The sequence below is a fragment of the Drosophila kikkawai genome, chromosome 2L (assembly GCF_030179895.1).
Source record: "Drosophila kikkawai strain 14028-0561.14 chromosome 2L, DkikHiC1v2, whole genome shotgun sequence".
NCBI classification, from domain to species: domain Eukaryota; kingdom Metazoa; phylum Arthropoda; class Insecta; order Diptera; family Drosophilidae; genus Drosophila; species Drosophila kikkawai.
The window spans coordinates 25,205,157-25,223,579 of NC_091728.1; the positions used below are offsets into that span (position 1 = coordinate 25,205,157).

Below are 18,423 nucleotides of genomic sequence, written 5' to 3' on the forward strand. Positions count from 1 at the left end.
CTTCATTATCTCGGAGCTTGTCTGCGGCGAAGTGCAAGTGGCAGGACTTCAGCTTGAGGTTCTGATTACCCGCTCACATGTCCTGCGGTCGCCGGTGCCCTGCACTCATTTCACAGCCCCGACAGCGGGCATGATAAGCCTGTCCGGCTGTCCGCCCAAGATTTCCATGTCTCCGGTTAGTTTTTCGGGTGCGCTCGCCCTATCTCTCCGGTGCAGCAAGGCGCCCCAAGGAGTGTCACCTGCCACCTGTCTGGCACTCCCAGTTCTCCGAGAACTTTCTGCATCTGCATCTGACTCGTCTTAGTAGACCTTGAGGTGCGGTGTTGCAGCCTTTTCAGAAGGCAACCCTTAATGTCTTGTTTTTCGGACTCTCATCGCACTTGAGTTCACTCGGGTAAGAAAAAACATGTCTGATTGCTTACTTCGCAGCTTTTACAGCTGCACTTGTCCGCTTTTCCGATCCGGCAGGATCGAGGGAGCAGCCCGGGGAAATGGCACGTGCCTGTGTCTATGCAAACAGAGCAGCAGCGCATTTTGCCGGAATGAAGAACTAGCTTCGGTCAAATCGACGGTTGTCTGGTTTAAGGTCCTTCCTTCCTTCCTTCCCTCCCGCTGGCGACATCAAAGTGAAAGTCACGCATTTACGTCTATTTGCCACTTTGTCTGGCATTTTTTCACCATCACTTGCATTCGGCTGAAACTGCAAAGCCGGGAAAGTCTGGCCCCCTCCCCAGTGCCTTTTATCCTTTTCCCCCTCTCCGTCTGCTCCGTTGTCTGCCTCATTATGTTTTTCCCTGGCCCCCGCCGCCATCGTCCTCATCATAGTCATTGCTATCGTCATCGCCTTCGTTTGTCGTGCTCGCCTTGGCAATATTTTTATGTAAACAAGCCAAACAGTACAGACAGCGCCTGGCGAAATTGGCAAATCATCGGCTAGACAACAACACAGGGCCAGACGGCGGCTGCCGATACCCTTAACGAAGCGAGAGTCCTGGCTGCTTCCACTTGGCTTTGTGCAATTATGATTAATCCGGCGGAGTCAGTGGTAAACACAGGGAAAACAAATACCAAACGTGATTTGAAATCTTTATTTGTAGTGATCAAAAGAATGCACTTTATCATGATACATTGCTTTCCTTTGCATGTCTTTGGACATTAATTAATCTATTTCCGAACTTAAAAATCGATCGGAGTCATCATCGCTTTGACCTTGATGGATATTTATAGGATACTTGCTGGTTCTGTGCAGGGATCTCGCTTTGCATAAACTGCACATTAAATTCCTTTACAGCCAAGGCAGCCGTAAAGTGTGCTTTGTGTATTTCATTCGGAGCTGGCAACGCCTTGGGTAAACACTCGATCGCAGGACTTAGCAGGCTCCGGGAGTCCTGGCTGGCATTCCGGTATTTCCACTGGCTGCCGGCTCTGCTCCTGCCTCTCCGTTTGTTTATTTACGCACATGCGAAGGAGGGACCCATTTCATATTCATAGAAAAATCGCAAACACATGTGCGCTAGCTGAAGGTCCTTGCAGCAGGACGAAGGGAGAGAGAGAGCCAGATATATATAAACATATAGAGGTACGGAGAAAGAAGAGACAGCAGCTCGGGACGGGAGTAAATCAGCAGCTAAGTCAGTAAGATGCTTCATAAATTGCTTCAAGTGGCCCAGCTGGCTGCTGGCAGCTTGCGAGGCGTAATGTCCCGAACCAAGGACTCAGGACTCAGAAGGCAGCCACCTCTAAGCCATCATGTAGGAAAACCCCGACCCAGTCCCAGTCCCAGGCCCATCTCCGGCTGCTGGTTTCCGCTTTAAGGCATATCATCGTGCATAAATCTAAATCTGAGCCCAAATACGAGAAATACAAATGAAAATCAGACGCATCATGATGAATCCTTACTCGCACACATCCCTGCTCCCGTCATGCGTGTGTGGTTGTGTGTGAGTGTGGCAGAATCCAGGAGAGCGTAAAATTTACGCAACAGACGCAAAGGGCCCGCAAAATATTTGAACTAAAATGTTTTTGATTTTCCATGCTTCGCCGGAAATATTTCGACAATATTTTGCCTGATGCCGCACCCTCCTCAGCCCGTCCCGTCGCCCCCTTCGGCATAACTCAAACAATTGCGACAGATTTCCAAAAAGGATTTCGGTCCTGGAAGCTTATTTATGTGCGAGTTGGTATAAATACACATTTTGCAGACAGTTAATAAGCGGAACGTGTTGATAATTTTTGGCCCGAGTCCTCGTTTCTGGGCTTCTTGTTCGGGCTTAATTGCTTGTAACATTTAATGGAAAATTAATAAGTTGAGAAATGCGCAAAGGAAGTTCGAACAATTTCATTTGAGGTCGGACCGAAAACGGGTCACTGATTTTCGGTCAGCCAAAAAATCTCGTTCATTGAATTAAGTTCAGCTTTGTTGGGATAAAGACGTAAAGGGTTGGGCTTCTATCTCTAAGTGATTCATGGAATATCCCTTGATTAGGTTACTGAATGCACAACATTTATTTGCGGTGGCCTGTGGCCGGTTTCCGCTCGAACGCCAAAAAGTACGCAAAGGCAAAACATTGACAAACCTAATATTAAACCAAAGCCAGGGGCAGGACTCAGTTCTCGGGCCAGTGCATCGATCAACACTTGGCTGCAGTCTGTTATTGCATAATTGCGCCTAATGACATGCAACGAAATTACCTAAAATTCAATTTCCGCACTGCTAAGCCCGGCCACAGGACGCACACAGGCCGAGATGGGATAATTATGCTCTGGACAGTCCGACTGCCAGTCACTGCATAGGACTCTCACTTGGCCACCTAATGGCTATTTAATTTGCCAGGCTTCCTGGAGTCGTTTCAATGCGAGTTGCCGAAAATTATGGCATTAAAATTGAATGATTAACCCTGGCCGGAGTTCACTTCCTTCGCCTGACCCCGATGCACCTGCACCTGCACCTGCAGCTGCTTTGCGGCCCAATTAATCACCTGGCATGCAACCGTAATTAGAGCCGCATTTGATTTATGCTGTTTTGCGGCAATTATTCAGACAGAGGCGAGTTGGGTGCCAAAAAAGCGATGCCACAAATTGAAAACTGTGTCAGAAGAACGGACACCGAGGACATGCGAAGAAAAACAGAACTTTTCCGGCGCCAGACATTCAACCACTTCTGCGACTCTCTGCTTTTGTGTTTTGTGCACATGATTTATTATTTTTCAGAATGAAAAAAGGGGGGCATGAGAAAAAGCAAGCCATTTTCCGCCTGCTCATTTCTAATGTGCAAAATGACCCAGTGACAAATTGTAGAGCCAAGTTTTTTCGTGGCCCGAAAACTGTGTCACAGGAAAACCCTTCATTGGACACCCGGAAAACTCCCACTCGCGGTTTTCCTTGCGGCCTGCTTAACTGGACACTTGTCGACCGAAATTTATGTGGAGTTTCCAGTGAGATTTATGTCGGCAGGGGTTGGGCTTCGACTGGTTTGGGGCGTGGCTCGGCCGAATATCGATAAATTATTGACACAATTTGCCAAAGACGCTGTCCGGGACGCAATAAATTAAATATGCGTTCAACCCACTCCCTGGCCTAATGAACTTCAAAGTCCCCGCTTGGATCTATAATGAACTGGCGTTTTTTCACGTTTTTTTGGAGCTTTTCATAAATCATCTTGACATGCCTCGTTAAAAATCAATTTCCAGGCAGAAATCATAAATTCATCTGTACATTTCCCAATTTTTCCCCGAACTTTTCATCGTAATTTGAATGCAAATACGTTTGACGTCATTATTGAGAGCTCTGGCAGCCATTTAATCATGCTCTCCGCAGCTCAGCAGAAATATATGCAGATCCATTCGGCCCCATTTCCATTTCCATTTCCCCGCTTTCCTTTGCCGCAGTAATTTCTTTTGGCTTTTGAGCGCGGAATGCAAATGCCAAACAAAAGTAGTTTAGAAATTTTGCGGCTCGTCCGGGGGATGTTTTTTTTTCCCCAGTTCCATGTACCTTCTGTGGTTTCCGAGCGCCAAAGGATGCCGGGCAGCGGGAACCGGGACTCGGGATCCGTCGACATGACATTAAAATTCAATATGTTAATGAGCCACGGTCGCCAGGTGTTGGGTGGTCCCGCTCCCTCAGGACCCTGCCAGCGCAAGGTCAGACAGAGAGTTCGCTAAGCTGTCGGGGGATATTTAAATTTGTTGCTGGCACTTGTTTGCTCTTCGATTGCTTGAATAATAAGATAACGACTCGGACTTCCAGCTTCCCCAACTGGGACTCCTGGCAATGTAAATGCCAGAGCACTCGGTTGCCCATCGGAATACTCGATTTTTTGGCATGCAAATTTGCAAAGTTCGTATCGCTTGTGCTAATTAAATTTATTCCATAATTATTGCGGACTCTATTGGCTTATTTAGCATTTTGTTCTATATCAATTCGCGTTCTTTTTCCGCGTTGACACATCTGTAAATCAATGCGTGACGGCTAATTGCCATTTCCAGTTCATTGGCATCTAATTTGTTTTATTAACAAGCGGCATAAATTAAAGCGTGACCAAGCGAAAGCCAATTAAAAAAGCATAAAGCTTACATAAAACCAAGTTAATAACAAGTAAGAAAAACAAATACTTTTCTACTTTGAAGTTTCTTATATTAATGAAGCCATAAATTTAAAAAAAAGGATGCCTTTTTCGATCTGAAACCAGTAAAAAATACTACTACAAATACTACCCGTAGCCATAAACAGTTTAACAAGCTCATCTCCTGCCTTTGCTATCTCTGCCATTATTACCATAAAACAAATAGTTGAGCAAAGGCTGAAAAAAAGTGAAATAAAACGAAGGAAAACATTTGTCAGAACGCAAAAAGTGACACTAAATAAAATAAAGAGAACAAAAGTGGGAATCGAACCGAATCGAGGAGATGGTAAAAAGTGCAATCACTTTGAAATGCCTTTTCAAACTCGCAAAACTGGCTCTCGGTGCCGTGGGGGTGGCGCGGAAATGGCCTTTGGCGGAAATCCGTTTAATTTGCAAAATGCCAACAATGCCGGCGCAATAAATGTGACAAAAGCAGACTCAAAGCGGCAAAAGACCCGCAAAAAAATGTCGAAATCAGCATAGGATGATGGCAAACTCCTGTGGCATGCCTCGAATTAAAGCGTTCCAGCGTATTTAGGTTGCATCTATAAATTATCAAATTGCCATTTTTTCCATCTGTTTTTGCCTTGTCAACGGCAGTGAACAATAAAATGTTATTACCGCGGAAGTGCCTAATATTTTACCAATTTTTAAGCGTAATATTTTTTATTCTCAAAATTATTTGAATGAATTATGGTTTAATAATTCAGAATTTTGTATAATATTATATTAGTATTGTAAATATAATTTAATTTAAATTTTAATTCAACACTTATAAGTCATTTTTAGGTAAGAAAAGCTATCTAGTTTTTCTTCAAAAGAAAGACGTTATGTAGTGTCTGCTCAAGGAACAAAACTTAGTAGTGGGGGGCTTCCTAAAGAATCCTCTCCTAGGATAAGAGCCTGGAGTCAGCAAATTAATCCTTCAATTTTAAAATCTCCGTAAGATTTTTTTTCAATTTGGAAAAAGTCATCGAACGCGGTTCCAGCGAGCATTATTCATCTATAAATAAAAAATCGGCGCATTGCCCCTGGTTTTTGCAAGCTGGCGGAGATTTTTAATGGCGACCACTACAATAGCAGCCGTAGCTGGGCTGGGGCGGCAACGGCAACGCCCCCGACACTGAGAGAAAATGCAGAAATGGGAGAGGGGGTCTGTGGGTGGCCAGACAAACAGACGGGCGGACAGAGACTGTTGTTTGCCCGCCCAGCGTTGCATCTTGTTTAATTTGTATGCCCACACGGACGGACAATGCACATGCATAATATTTTATACGTTTTCCCCCCGTCTTTTCCAGCATTTTCCTTGCTTTTTTCCGCGCCTGCGACAGTCGTCGGGCGACATTTTCATGTTGTGTCTGCCGTGTTGTTATTCCGGTGATTGTTCGCCGCTGCGTGTAGTTCTCTCTTTATTTTATTGTTATATAAATAAGCTATAAATTTCGCCGGCGAAAGCAGTGCTGCTCACACACACTCCGCGGGCCAGACAGGGGATATTTATAGAAAATTTTAATATTTTTTATGTCTGCATTGCAACGCACTGACAATGCCAGACACCGAACCTGGCAAATTGAATGGAATCGTGGGACAGATTTAAAGTTTCAATATTTTAACCGGACCCCACAGATTTTTGGCTAAGCCTTTGTGCCCCTAATTTGATCGTTTCCGCCCAGACAGGCATAAATCAAGGCGGGATAAGCCGGGGTCTGATTCCTGCCAACAACCCGACCTGTGGCCGCTGGTCGTTAAGTCCGGAAAATCCTCATATTAAATGCCCGGGCTGCTGCTTGTGCAACTTAATTTTATGCTCGATGGCAGGCGCCAAAGTCCCTTTCCCCGGAACTAATCCTTTGTATGTACACATCTCCTGCAAAGGACACACACCAACCCTCACCTGACCATCCCCGTGCATTACGTGAGCAACACGTGGCAAGCCCTTCCCCTCCGGAGCTGCGCTAATGAAGGTAATTTCGCACATTTCGCTCCTGTCCGATTTCCCCGCGTTTCCTTTCAACTTTTCAATGTCACTGGCTGACAGCAATTTGCATGACAAGGCGTCCAGGGTTGAGTTCATTTGTTGGCTTTGACAGTTTTCTAATTGCAAGTGTGGCAAGCGTGGAGAACTCCCAAAAAAGTGTCCCATTTCCCATATAGATGCAGTTACCCATCGATATCATCGATATATAAGCTCTGGAAATGCCAAAATATGTGCATATATGTTACAATAAATCCTCATTATGCACTGTGCAAACTAATTAAATTCCGTTCCTGGATATTAATTTAATTTTGACTGCAGCTTATTCCCTTACTTTTCGTTTTATTTAATTGTGGTCGTGTTTTTTTAAACAAGCCAGTAATTTTTGGCGCATTACTTAATGTAAATCAACCCAGAGGTATTATAAATAAGCCCCATTCCGCAGTCGGCATCAAAAGTAAATCCCATTATGAAAATCCATTTTGTTGAGCGTACGTGATAGTTTGGCTGCCAGTTAAATGTTTGATTTCCCTGTGAAAAGTATTTGTAAAAATATATTATTAAAGATAAAATAAATATATAAAAATGAGTTGGGTTCAGGTTCTTTAAATATATTTAAAATTGAATTTAGAAAGAACGAACAAAGGATAAATTATTAATCAAACGAGGTATCTGTCCGTCGACTTACTTTCTTTTTGTTATTCTTTTTTTATTGTTTAGCAATATGCAAATATATTTATTCTCCTTTTTTTTCAAGTTCCATTCGTTCATGTTAATTTGCTGCTATTGTTTATGTCTGTGTGTGGAATATTTTTCGCAGCAAAATTGAAATATATGGCTGCGTTTTTTTCACTCTCTTATTTTCTCCTTCTGCCGCTGAATAACCGCAGCTTTATTGCATAAATGTGGCGATTTAATTAATATGCTTAATGAGTTGCAATTAAACACACATAAAAAGCGAAGAGAAGAAAACACTGGACCGGCGGAGGCAGGGAGGGAAGTTCCAGCAAAGCAAACAAAGAAAATTAGCAAAAATTTGTTGCAAATTAAGAGAGTAAACAAACAATGGGCAAAAACATGAATTGAATCGGATCAAAGAGGGGCAAACATGGATGTTAATTAAATCAAAGTGCATTTAAATAGCCCGGGGTCGAATAAACGTATTAAACGCAAATAACAAATTATTGCTGAGATTTGTTCCCAGTGGTCGGGAGACGCCACAGCATCTGGCCCGGTGGATATCACTCAGATTCCGACTACGATTCCGATTCAATTTCATTTCCATACCGCCAAGCCTATCTGCTTGTTGTGGCAGGCTTGTTTTTCCCGGATTTTTCCTCGGCCAGTGGAGCTGCGTAAGTCGTTCGGAGGGCCAGAGCCTCCGCCAGCCAACTTTGCATTTGGCAATCAAAAAAATTGATTAGAACCGAAATGGCAATCGCTGGCGGCTCAGTCCGAGGCAGGCCAGGATTTCCTCCGCACACACACGCACACACAATCCTAGATCCTGGAAACGGGTGCAGCCAATTGGCAAAATGGTAGCCCTTTGCCCATTCCCCCTGCTACTCACTATCCACTTCCTGGCAAGAAAAAATTGCTGGCGAAATAAACTGAGGCTCGAAACCAAAAATCTGAACCCGTAACCAAAGCCAAAAGCAAAACTATGCAGCTCAGTTGGCCGGACTGAAACTATTTTTGGGTTTATTTTCTGGACTGTGCGCCGGGCACATCATCAATATGAAACAGGGGACATGCATAATCGGGCGGATGGCCGCCAGTGGGCTGCATTTATGCGCTGCGTTGGCCTGGTAGGAAATCCCGTCCAGACAGGAATTTCCAAATGCCACGCCTGGATTTGTGGACTGGGACTGGGACGGGGCTGTGGCTGTTTTTCATTGTTTTCCCTTGGTTTTCGGCGGCTGGCAGAGATAACACAATCAAATAAAACCGCCTGACTGTCTGACAAAGCCATTCCAGATCCCCATTCCAGACCTCCACTCTGATCCTGATCGTAAAAATCAGATTAGAACTTGCAAATCAAATTAAATCAAAGCTTAAGCCTTGAGATGAGGCCCCACTTCATTGGGCAAACGAGCGGCATTTGTTCTCATAAAGTCCCATCTTCGGGCTCATTAAATCCACTCGCAAGGATCCAATGGGCTCGGCTCCCCTGCTCCGGCGGTGTACGTGACTATTAATTAGAGCAGTAAATATTATGTGTGTTCATGTGCGATTACATGTAGATGAGGCCGAGTCACTGGATGTCGCGCCCAGCCATGAGAGTTGGAGTATTATGATAATTCGGTGCGGACGGGCCATGTCGCAATTGTATTTGACTTGCGTCAGGGCCAACAGGGCGTGTGTGTACCTAATGACCTGCGAGTACATATACGACTTTGATTATGAAGGGGGAGTCCTTGAACCCAGCGAGAGTTTCAATAGATGACGACATGGTACTATATATTTCCTACAAAACACTTAATTTAATACATTTTTTTAAGAATTGTATTGCTGCCTCTGTCTTCGTCTTAATATTTAATACAACCTCCTTTAGTTTCATCACAACTGTTGTCTTTTGTCTGGAGTTTTGTTCTGATTGCATTAATTAAATGCTCTACACACAAGCACAAAGAGTTCCACGAACACACACTCTCGCCGGGGGAGTCCCGTCTTTGCCGTCAAAGATTTGCGAGAGTTTACAAAAAGTTAGCTACAACTTAACATGCCAAGATTTGACTACCAGAAACTTTTGTCCTGCCACGCAAGGACGAGAATGGGGAACAGTAAGCGGAGTTGTAATCTCCCAACTTCCAGCTATTCGCCATTCCCATAGCATCCCTGTTTTTATGGTGTACCCTGTAGCCTGAGTAGGCTGAATTTCAGTTAATTATAAATACATTTATGCCTCGCCCTGGGGGCCAAATTAGGGGTGGGGGGACATTCTATGGGGGTGAATCTCCGACCGATATCGATCGGAGGGATGAAACTTCAGCCAGCTAATGCTGACAAACTGCAGCTTTGGCACAAAATTGTTGCAGAAATTTATTATTGGCTTAACGAAGAGACGGCCAGCGAGGAGAGCAGAAGGAGAAGAAGGAGGCAGAGCTGAGTGCACTTTGGTGCTGAAAAGCGTGAGTTATGCGCCCACTTCAACCATTCCAGGGAACTCTTTTCCTTTTTCCCCCAGTTGGGGCAGGTGGCCGAGACTGCACTCGCCTTCCATCTACGTGTCTCGGGACTCTCCATGGGCGAGTCGGCTGCCATTACGCCACAGTAAAGAGGGATAAGGTTATATCCCAGGACGAGCGAGGACGTGAGATACCCCAAAAAGATGCTTTATGACATAAAGCCGTGGAGTTATCGGACGGTGGCAGAAGCAATGCCAACTGATGGAGCCAATCTAGCAGAAAAATTGTGAGAAAGTCGATACTCTATGGCTTATGGGTGTTTTAATGCCACCGATTGACCTGGTTTGACAAGCTGATTATAAAGAATATAAATTCAAACTTATATCTAAAGTTTATCATCTTAACATCTAAGGAATGACGAATGAATGAAATATTTATTAAAATTCAAATATAATTACCTGCAAGTAGAGCTCTGCTTTCCAGATTTAATTTCAAAATAGAGGAAAACAATTAATTGCCGGCAAATGCGACAGCAGGTCCCACAAAATGCGACAAGGCAACAGTGGCAATTAGCAAATTTCAGCACTGCACACACGCTGGTGAATGTTAATAAAAGTGGTGTCATTGTTGTTGCAGCCATTGTTGGCGGTGGCCAGTTGGCTGCTGACGCCACTTTAGCCGGCGACTTGTCCAATTACTGCGACAACGGAGGGGATGTCCTCGGGTTCCGGGGTTCAGAGCGGTCGGGGGAAGTGTGGCATTCAAATGGCATGCCGCAGGACACTCACACATGCAGGTTGTCCTGCGAGCGGAAGAGCCAACTGAAAGTTTTTTCATATCCTGTGAAAATTATTATGCGCTTTTGTGAAATAGTCGAAGCCAGCGGGCAAGAGCAAATGTTTGTACTGCTGCTGCTGCTGCTCCTGCTGCTGCATTTTTGACCAGGAGACAAGGACCACACACCCATGCAGGATTCGACAGTTGGTATCCTTGACTCCGACTGGACAAAACTTTTGTCAAATTAGTTTTTTCCGCTTTCTGTCTGTCCTCCCGGACTGCCATTTTTCTGCGGCTGCAACAGCTTGTGGACACCGATGTCAGCGTTAGTTTTAATCATTATCCGTCTCCCCGTTTGCTTTACCAAATGAAATGCGAGGGGCAAAAAAGTAAAAAATATGTCTGCTCATTGCGTGGCAAGTAATTAAAATGCTGTTTATGAAGCCAACATTCCGTGCTATGTTTATAAATTAGTCGATAATATTATAAGTGTTTTTTGTTTACTTAACACAATTATTTTGAACAATATTCATAGGCTACAAAGCGCATTATGCTTGAATTAGCTGGCTTAAAGCCGCTTAAGCTAATCTGGTTATAAATTATGCTTTTGTTTAAGTAAATAAGTATCTAATAAATATAATTAAATTCTTAATGTAGCCTCTCTAAATAACTCTTTTTCTTTCTCATTTCAGGTAAGTTCAGCCCCCCGTTACCCTGACATCTGTAAGTAAATGAAAGTCCTTAAAGCCTCCAAACAGGACGGCTTGATGCTTGAATGGCAGACCAAAGGGAAAACCTTTTCCTTGTTGAACCGGCGAACTTTATCATTTTTCAAAATGCATTTAATTTCATTCCATTTTGTCGCATTTCACTTTTGGGCGCCGTGTCTCTTTCTCTCTTTGACAAATCAGACGGAGGCAAAGTTATAAAACTTCATTTGTAAAAGTGCTACGTCATGCCGGGAACGGGTCTGTCTGGCGGGGGAAATGCGAAAATAGGGGCGCCGGAAATGGAGACGGAGGTGAGGGCGTGGCCGGGTCGTGTGAAGAGTGAAGGGCACGAGTTAGACAAGTCATCAAATAAATCCCTTTTAGGTATAAAGTTCTTTGCTTTGCACTGCCCCCTGCCAGGGCCCATCTTCCAGTTTTGTCCGCTTTTCTGGCTTTTCCTCCTCCTTGTGTTTGTGTCTTTCTCTCGCAAATTTTTTTTTATGCTTGAACTGTTTGAGCGGAGAATTTAGCAAGTTTTTTGCTTTGTTTGAGAAACGCCAAGGACACCGACGAGGACAGTGGAAAATGCAGAAAAGAAAGAGGTCGCCTTTCCGACTTCTCCATTGATTAGTTGGCTGTGCAGTGGAAATTGTTGGATAATCATATCATGTCATCCCTCTTTGCCCATTTGAGCTTGTCATCAATCAGGGCATTACGGCCAATTGGCCAAACATTGTGAATTTGAATTTGTCATAGTTAAAAACCGTTTACAGCGATGACACTTAATTGCCCCGCTGTTGGGGCATTCACGTTCCATTCTACATGCTTACGGGGCTATCTCAGTCTCGGGTTTCCTGTCAATTTCCATTTGAGCGGATATTTGTCGAACAAACTCGATTGATTTCCCCAGCTCGAGGTTGTCTGCTCTCCGCTCGCCTCGCTTCCCCTTCACGGCTCATAAGCCACAAAATGCATTTCTAGCAATTTCCTTGTTTGGCCCATTTTTACGGGGCATGTTGCATACTTTACGGCGCCACTGTATGCGTCCTTGTGAGCGCTGAACTTCCTTTAGACCCTCCTCCCCCATCCCGCAACCTCATCTGCTTAGTTTCTCATCCAGACTCAGCCTTGACTCGGGTTTTTCCGGAAATCATTGCAGCCAGGAGCGGAAATATCCCTCCCCCGACATAGAGCTATAGCTCTCTTTCCTCCCTCCTCGCCAGCTGTCTTCGGCACTTCAGCCGGCGCTTAAGTTGCACAAAATGTAATACATTTGATTGCACTCATGTTCAAGTTCTGTGGCCAAAGTGGCTGCTACTGCAAGGGAGCAGAGAAAAAGGAAACCGAAGCCATGCCCCTCCAGGACGTCGGGCTCGTAAGTGAATACGGACGAATGTCTGGGCTCCGGCTGGGTGTGTGAGCCTGAAAATGCTACAAATTGATAGATCCGCTGCTGCATTGGCAAGAACAGCGAGCAAGGGCGAGGAGCAGCCAATTGCGAACTATCTGTTTATTAGGCCAAACATGCAGGAGGAGGGCAGGAGGCAGCAGGCACGAGTAACTGCATTATGTGCATATGAGATGGAGGAGGTCAAAGGGCGTCTGGCCAAGGAAAACATCTAATGTGAAAGCATCAGTTTAAGGGAATACACCAACGTTAAAGCATATTATTGAACTCAAGAAGTAATTTTAACATTCAGTTATTTACTGACAACTTTCCATGAAACTTCCATCTCCATTAGCGCTCCATTAAATGCGCATTCCTCTACGAGTGGCCTTTTACATCATTCACAATTAAATCAGATTAGCGAGCCAGCGGGTCCATCAGCTTCAATCAAAACTGACATGCCGAGTGGCCGCGTGGGCCAGCACTTGGACAATGCGGGAGGACCGGCCTAAATGGCTGAAATGCCTGCCTGTCGCCTTTTAGCCCTCCCTGCTACTGGTAGCAGGACCCCGGCTAATAGCCTTTAACTGATGGCGGGCAGCTCCATCATTAGGCTGGAAAAACCGGGAGTTGGAGCATTGGATGTTGGGAAAACTTCTGTCGCAGCCAAACATCCACATTCACATTCATATCGGTTCAGGTTGAAGCATCGACATGCTAATAGCTTTGAACTTTTCGCAAATTGCAGGCACGGCACGGCACAGCACGAATGTGAACTGCAACTGCAACTGCAATTGCGTTTGCCTTTGCGTTGGACTGTTAATTACCGTTATTGAACTTGTTTGATTGGCACAAGTTGAAAAGTTGGGCGATCCAAGGCAATCGCTGACCGCCGAACACCACCCAGCTTAACCCCTTTGGACTCGTCCTTTTAAATCGAATTCCCAGCGAATGAATGTTTGCAAGGGAGCAACAGATTTTCCCCACCATGTGCATGCAGGCTTCGTATGCCACTTGGCAAAGCTTATGGGATTTCTTCTATGCTATTCATGGAATTTAATCATAAATAAAATCATTTAAATAACTCACAAGTTCATTCGAAATCATAAAAGAGCATTCAAAAGCACTGGAACCAGGAGCAACTGCTCTTTGGAACACTCTTCCGGCACTAGGACAACAAATGCATTCAAAGGCGCTTTTCAACGCTGGCTGGCAATTGGCAGACGATGGCCAATACAAAGGCTAGCCCGGCCAAAACAAGATGGCGGACCTAGTCCTTGCTGTGTCGCTGTCATCGCCATTGCCGACATGTGTGACTGTGCGACTCCCCTACGATTGCGTCCCGTTGTTTTCGTTGATTTTCCCACTTGGCTTCGCTGCCGTATTGTTAACGCGCAGCTCCTCCTCGGATGCTAAAGCTAAAGTTGACTTTTTACTGATTTGAACTGCAAACTTTCGCCATAGTTTAGTGCTCCTTTTCACAGCAACCGAGGGATTTATGGTGGCTCAAAGTGCTCCTCGCTTCTCAGCTCAGCTTTCGCTTGGGTGTGAAGTAAAAAACTTTGTACAACGATATTATATATATATAAATATATATGTAGACACGTGGCGCATGTGTAGGTGTCCGGGCACTTGGGCATAAACTTGTTCAAGTCAGTGTGTAATCAGTTTTAAGCCAAGTGTAATGCCAGCAGATGATATCGATTCAATTTTCAAGTCTTGCCAGTGCACAGATCGGAAAACTGAGCTGGAGAGGTCAATTCATTAATATTAGTTGGCTTTTCCGGTAAGCTTGTTTACCAAAACATCGAGAAATGTGATGAGCACGAGGGCGAGTGCACTTTAATCCCAGAAAATAAAGTCGGAGAGTGGCGGCGGATTTATATCAAGCTGGGATGCAAAATGTAAAGCATTCGGCTGCCAACTGGGGCTAAATTATGTCCGATTCGTTGGCGTTGGTAAATTGCGAAAAGGACTCGCTGCTGGCTTTGTCGATGGCAATTGCAATTGAATCCAGTTCTGTGGCGACAGATTTTGCGTGGTCCCCGGTCTCCAGTCTCCCGTTCGGGAAATGTAAATTTCGTAAATTTATGGCCAACCGTTTTGTGAATTTATTGTTCTTGCATTAGTTCAACTCCCACTTTGCGAACGATAAATAAAGGGAGGTTCGCTGACACAACTTAAAGGATATCCTTAATTGCGGCGCTCCAATCTCGTCCCACCGCCACTGATGTAATCCAAACTGTTATCGCTTGAGTCAACCTTGTGTCAAGCTTATGTGGAAAACTCACTTTCCCCTTCGACTGCCAGGATGTGTGTAAATTTTATATCATTCGCTCTGCTGCTAGCCGGAATTCAATTTCTATCTACACTTTTTTTCTGCTTTTACTTTGCTTCAATTTATAAAATTGAATATTGGCAACGAAACTCGATTTGACACGCCCACAATGGGTGGACTGGCTGGTGACTGGCGGAGGGCGACCTACCGTTGTCTTCAGCGAGTTGCGTAAGTTGGCAAATTATCCCAAGGAGAGATTGGCATTCGAGGCTACTTACCCAGTGAATGGCTGACAGTGGGCTGAAAGGACGACTAAAAAATAGGGATTAAGATTATAGTTACGATATTTTAGTTCTATATTGTATAGGAATTAGTTTACTTTTTAGCTTTTATTTAGCTTAAGGAATGGAATGCTGTAAGCAGGAGCTTATAATGTTATAAGATGCATTAGGCGCTAACAATTGAATAATTTATCTTCTGTTGAAAAATAGACGTTTGCAGACAGACAGATCTAGAATGCTTGAGAAAGCAATTGGGTCCGGAGCGCTCTCTTTGGCTCTTAACAAAATTTTAGAGGCTACAATACAAATTTGAGCATGAAAAATCAAATGGCGCTACGTATCTTACAACATTATAGTCTTTGAAGAGTTTACAGCTTTTTCTTAGCATTATTAGAGACTTTCGATTCATTTTCACGACTTCCCTCCTTTTCGGTCCACTGTTAAAGCGCTTAGTGCATTTCCTTTTGACAGCCTTTATCGCCTGCCAATTGCTTCATATCCTGCCTCTTAAGCCCACACCCACACATGCTCACTGACTCGGAGCCTTGGCACGCATTTTATTTAAATACGAGTATGTGTGTATATATAAAAATTGCCATTTTCCCAGTGATTTTTATTGCGCTCACCGCTCTCCTTAGCGAGTCCCCAACAGCAGCTGCCTTTATTGCCACCCCATTTTCAGTTGCCTCATCACTCTGAACATCGTTGACAGTTTTACGTTTTGTGGGACGCACAGTGACTTACATAAGTACACCCACAGACACACACACACACAACTGCTCCTTTGTGTGTCATTTAGCTTTTGTCTCACGCGTGCCAAGTCGCCTCCTTTTCCCCCATTTTCCGACTTGTTTGTGCTCTTAATTTTCTTGCCAAGTTTGCAGTTTTCGCAGCGTTTTTATATGATTTTTATACATACGTGATATATTTTTCTGATGCGCCCGTTCACTTTTTATTATCGAAGGACCGCCCCATGTGTGCCGTGCTGCGCCGAGCCGTGTGTCTTTGTCCTTCGTCCTTTGTTCTGGCTTATTCAATTTCATTTATTGATTTTCCCGCTTATCTCTATCTCTATGTGCGGAAAAGGCCCTACTTCTGCTTCATAAACGCAAACTGCTTGGCCCGCACGGCGATGTGGTGGTCCAGCTTCTTCCAGAACTCCTTCAGGATGCCGCAGTCCAAGTGCCGTTCGTGCTGCGGCAGGGCAAGCATGTGCACCGGCAGGTTGCTCAGCTCCTTGCTCGGCGCCGTGTCCTTGAAGTGCAAGTGGAAGGCGCACACCTCATGGAAAATCGGAGCCGGATCGCCGCTGTGCGGCCAGCCCTTGAACTGCCACTGGGGTCCCAAGGCGAAGACGGCAGCCACCCGCTGCCACTCCTCAGCCTTCAGTCGCTTCACGTTGTCGATCACCCTGTAGCGCACGAGTTGGCCCTAAAAAAGGCATGGCTTTTAATATTAAATGTATAAGGATCCGTAACGGTTACCTGGACATGGCGTTCCAAGACGACCTCTTCGGCGGACTGAAAACCCAACTTGCGGACCTGGTCCACCGACACGAAGCGCATCTCCTGCAGCAGCTGCTTGACATTGTGCAGGGTGATTAGGCTGGTCAGGGCCGCCGGCACCACGATGATGGGTCGATGATCATTCGTCGAGCGGCGTCTGGCCTTCTCGCCAGTGCTGTGCCGGTGGCTGGATGAAGGCACATTTGCGGTAGCCTCCTGGCTGGTCCCTTTGGCGATCTCTTTGTCGGTCCCCTTGGCGATCGCCTTGCTTGTCTCCTTGCCGATCTTGCTAGACACCTTCCCTAGTTCCTTAGCGAATTTCTTCTTCGTTAGATTAGTACCCAGCGGATTGATGCCAAAGGCTTCCTTTCCCTTGAGGAACTTCTCCTGGTCATAGCGATTATATCTCGACGAGAAATCATTGGCCGGTGGATTTCGTTGTGGTGGCACCACTGGGACCTCTGGTAATTCTTCCGGATCCGAGGCTTCGGCAGGTCCGGCATAATTCTTGGACAGGAGGCGACGCGTATGGACGTCGTAGACGAGCGCCAGCGTACGGAGTACGCCCGGCAGCTCCTTCTCGCCCAGAAGCTTGTCCTCGAAGGGGCGGTGCTGCCGCTCGCGCTCCATTGCTCGCTTGCACACATTCACCTGGTGCTCGTCCACCTGGCGTTGCTTCTCCCGCTGCAGCCGCTTGGCGTTTGCGGCGGCATCCTTGTCGTGGCGTTTCATGGCCAGGCGCTTGGCCTTGATCGCGGCAATGGCCTCGACGGACATGGTCTGAGCAAGAGATTCCATTTTCGAGAATTTATATTCCTTAGAAAGATTGTTGCAAAATGAAACTGATTCGGACCGGAATTGGCTTCCAAATGACTTTTTTCTTGGTGCCAAAAGTCAGTCTAGAATGTAAATTTATCGATTTCTGATGGTTTATAGCATATTTACACCGAACTGAGCTACCTATCGAAATTAAAATTATCGCTATAACGCACTGGTGTGAATGGGGCTTTAGTTTGAATTGACTTTCGGTATATTATTTCCAATTAAAATTGTTTATTTTCCATTCCAATTCCTTTCAAATAAACAATTGAGCCCTTTTTTTGACTCGCTCACTGCTTTAATGAAATCACTCTGTTATCGATGACTGCGGCATAATTAATCGGGAAACGCAGAGGAGTTCCCACTTTCACTCCATAACTCTCTCTTTCTCCTCTTTCCGTTTCCCTACCGAATGCCGGACTTTTTCTTGGCTCACCTCCTTTGTTGGCACATAAAAAACTCATAAATATTCAAACTTTTTCGCAGCCATCGTTTATTTTTTGTCAAAGCCATTATTTATTTTTATTACATTGCCTTGGTCAGTTGTTGGCCTCGCCCTCCTTCCCTCAGCATCCCCCCCTCGCTGATGATTTTTATTTTTCCGCCTCGAGTTGTTTTTATTTGTAAGCTATTTTTATTTGACAAAGTTTCGCCCTCACCCCGGGAGAGAGCCTGGCAGAAGGAATTGTCCCGGCTTTATGTTATTGACTTTAATAACATTTTAGCTGCAAGGCATGAAAATATTTTTATAAATTGTGTTTTTGTTTTCTCCGGCTCTCCTTGCATTTTTCTCCGTTATTATGCTGCTGCCACACGCTTTGTTTTGTTGGCCCAAAGCCTGGAATTGATTTCTGCGCGAGGGTGCACTCGCTCCCATCATAATTTATGCATCCATTGAGTCAGTCACCCAGCCAGCCAGCCAGCCAGTCAGCCAGTCAT

General features: G+C 45.1%; 2 protein-coding genes across 2 annotated transcripts in view; one reads left to right on the plus strand and one right to left on the minus strand.

The window, feature by feature from the left end:
• The window catches only part of tei (teiresias), a 135,084-nt gene that overhangs the window by 60,440 nt on the left and 56,221 nt on the right, over nucleotides 1-18,423 (plus strand). The window lies entirely within an intron of this gene.
• Nucleotides 15,819-17,590, minus strand: LOC108080852 (parafibromin). Its single transcript, XM_017175754.3, has 2 exons — nucleotides 16,645-17,590; nucleotides 15,819-16,591 (listed from the first exon to the last, which is right to left on the minus strand). Exons 1-2 carry the CDS (start codon nucleotides 17,461-17,463, stop codon nucleotides 16,250-16,252), a joined length of 1,161 nt encoding a protein of 386 aa, XP_017031243.1. The 5' UTR covers nucleotides 17,464-17,590; the 3' UTR covers nucleotides 15,819-16,249.

Coding starts and splice junctions, on each gene's coding strand:
- LOC108080852 (XM_017175754.3), bottom strand. CDS start 17,463: ATGGAATCTCTTGCTCAGACCATGTCCGTCGAGGCCATTGCCGCGATC. Junction 16,592..16,644: donor TCTTGGAACGCCATGTCCAG/GTAACCGTTACG, acceptor TGCCTTTTTTAG/GGCCAACTCGTGCGCTACAG.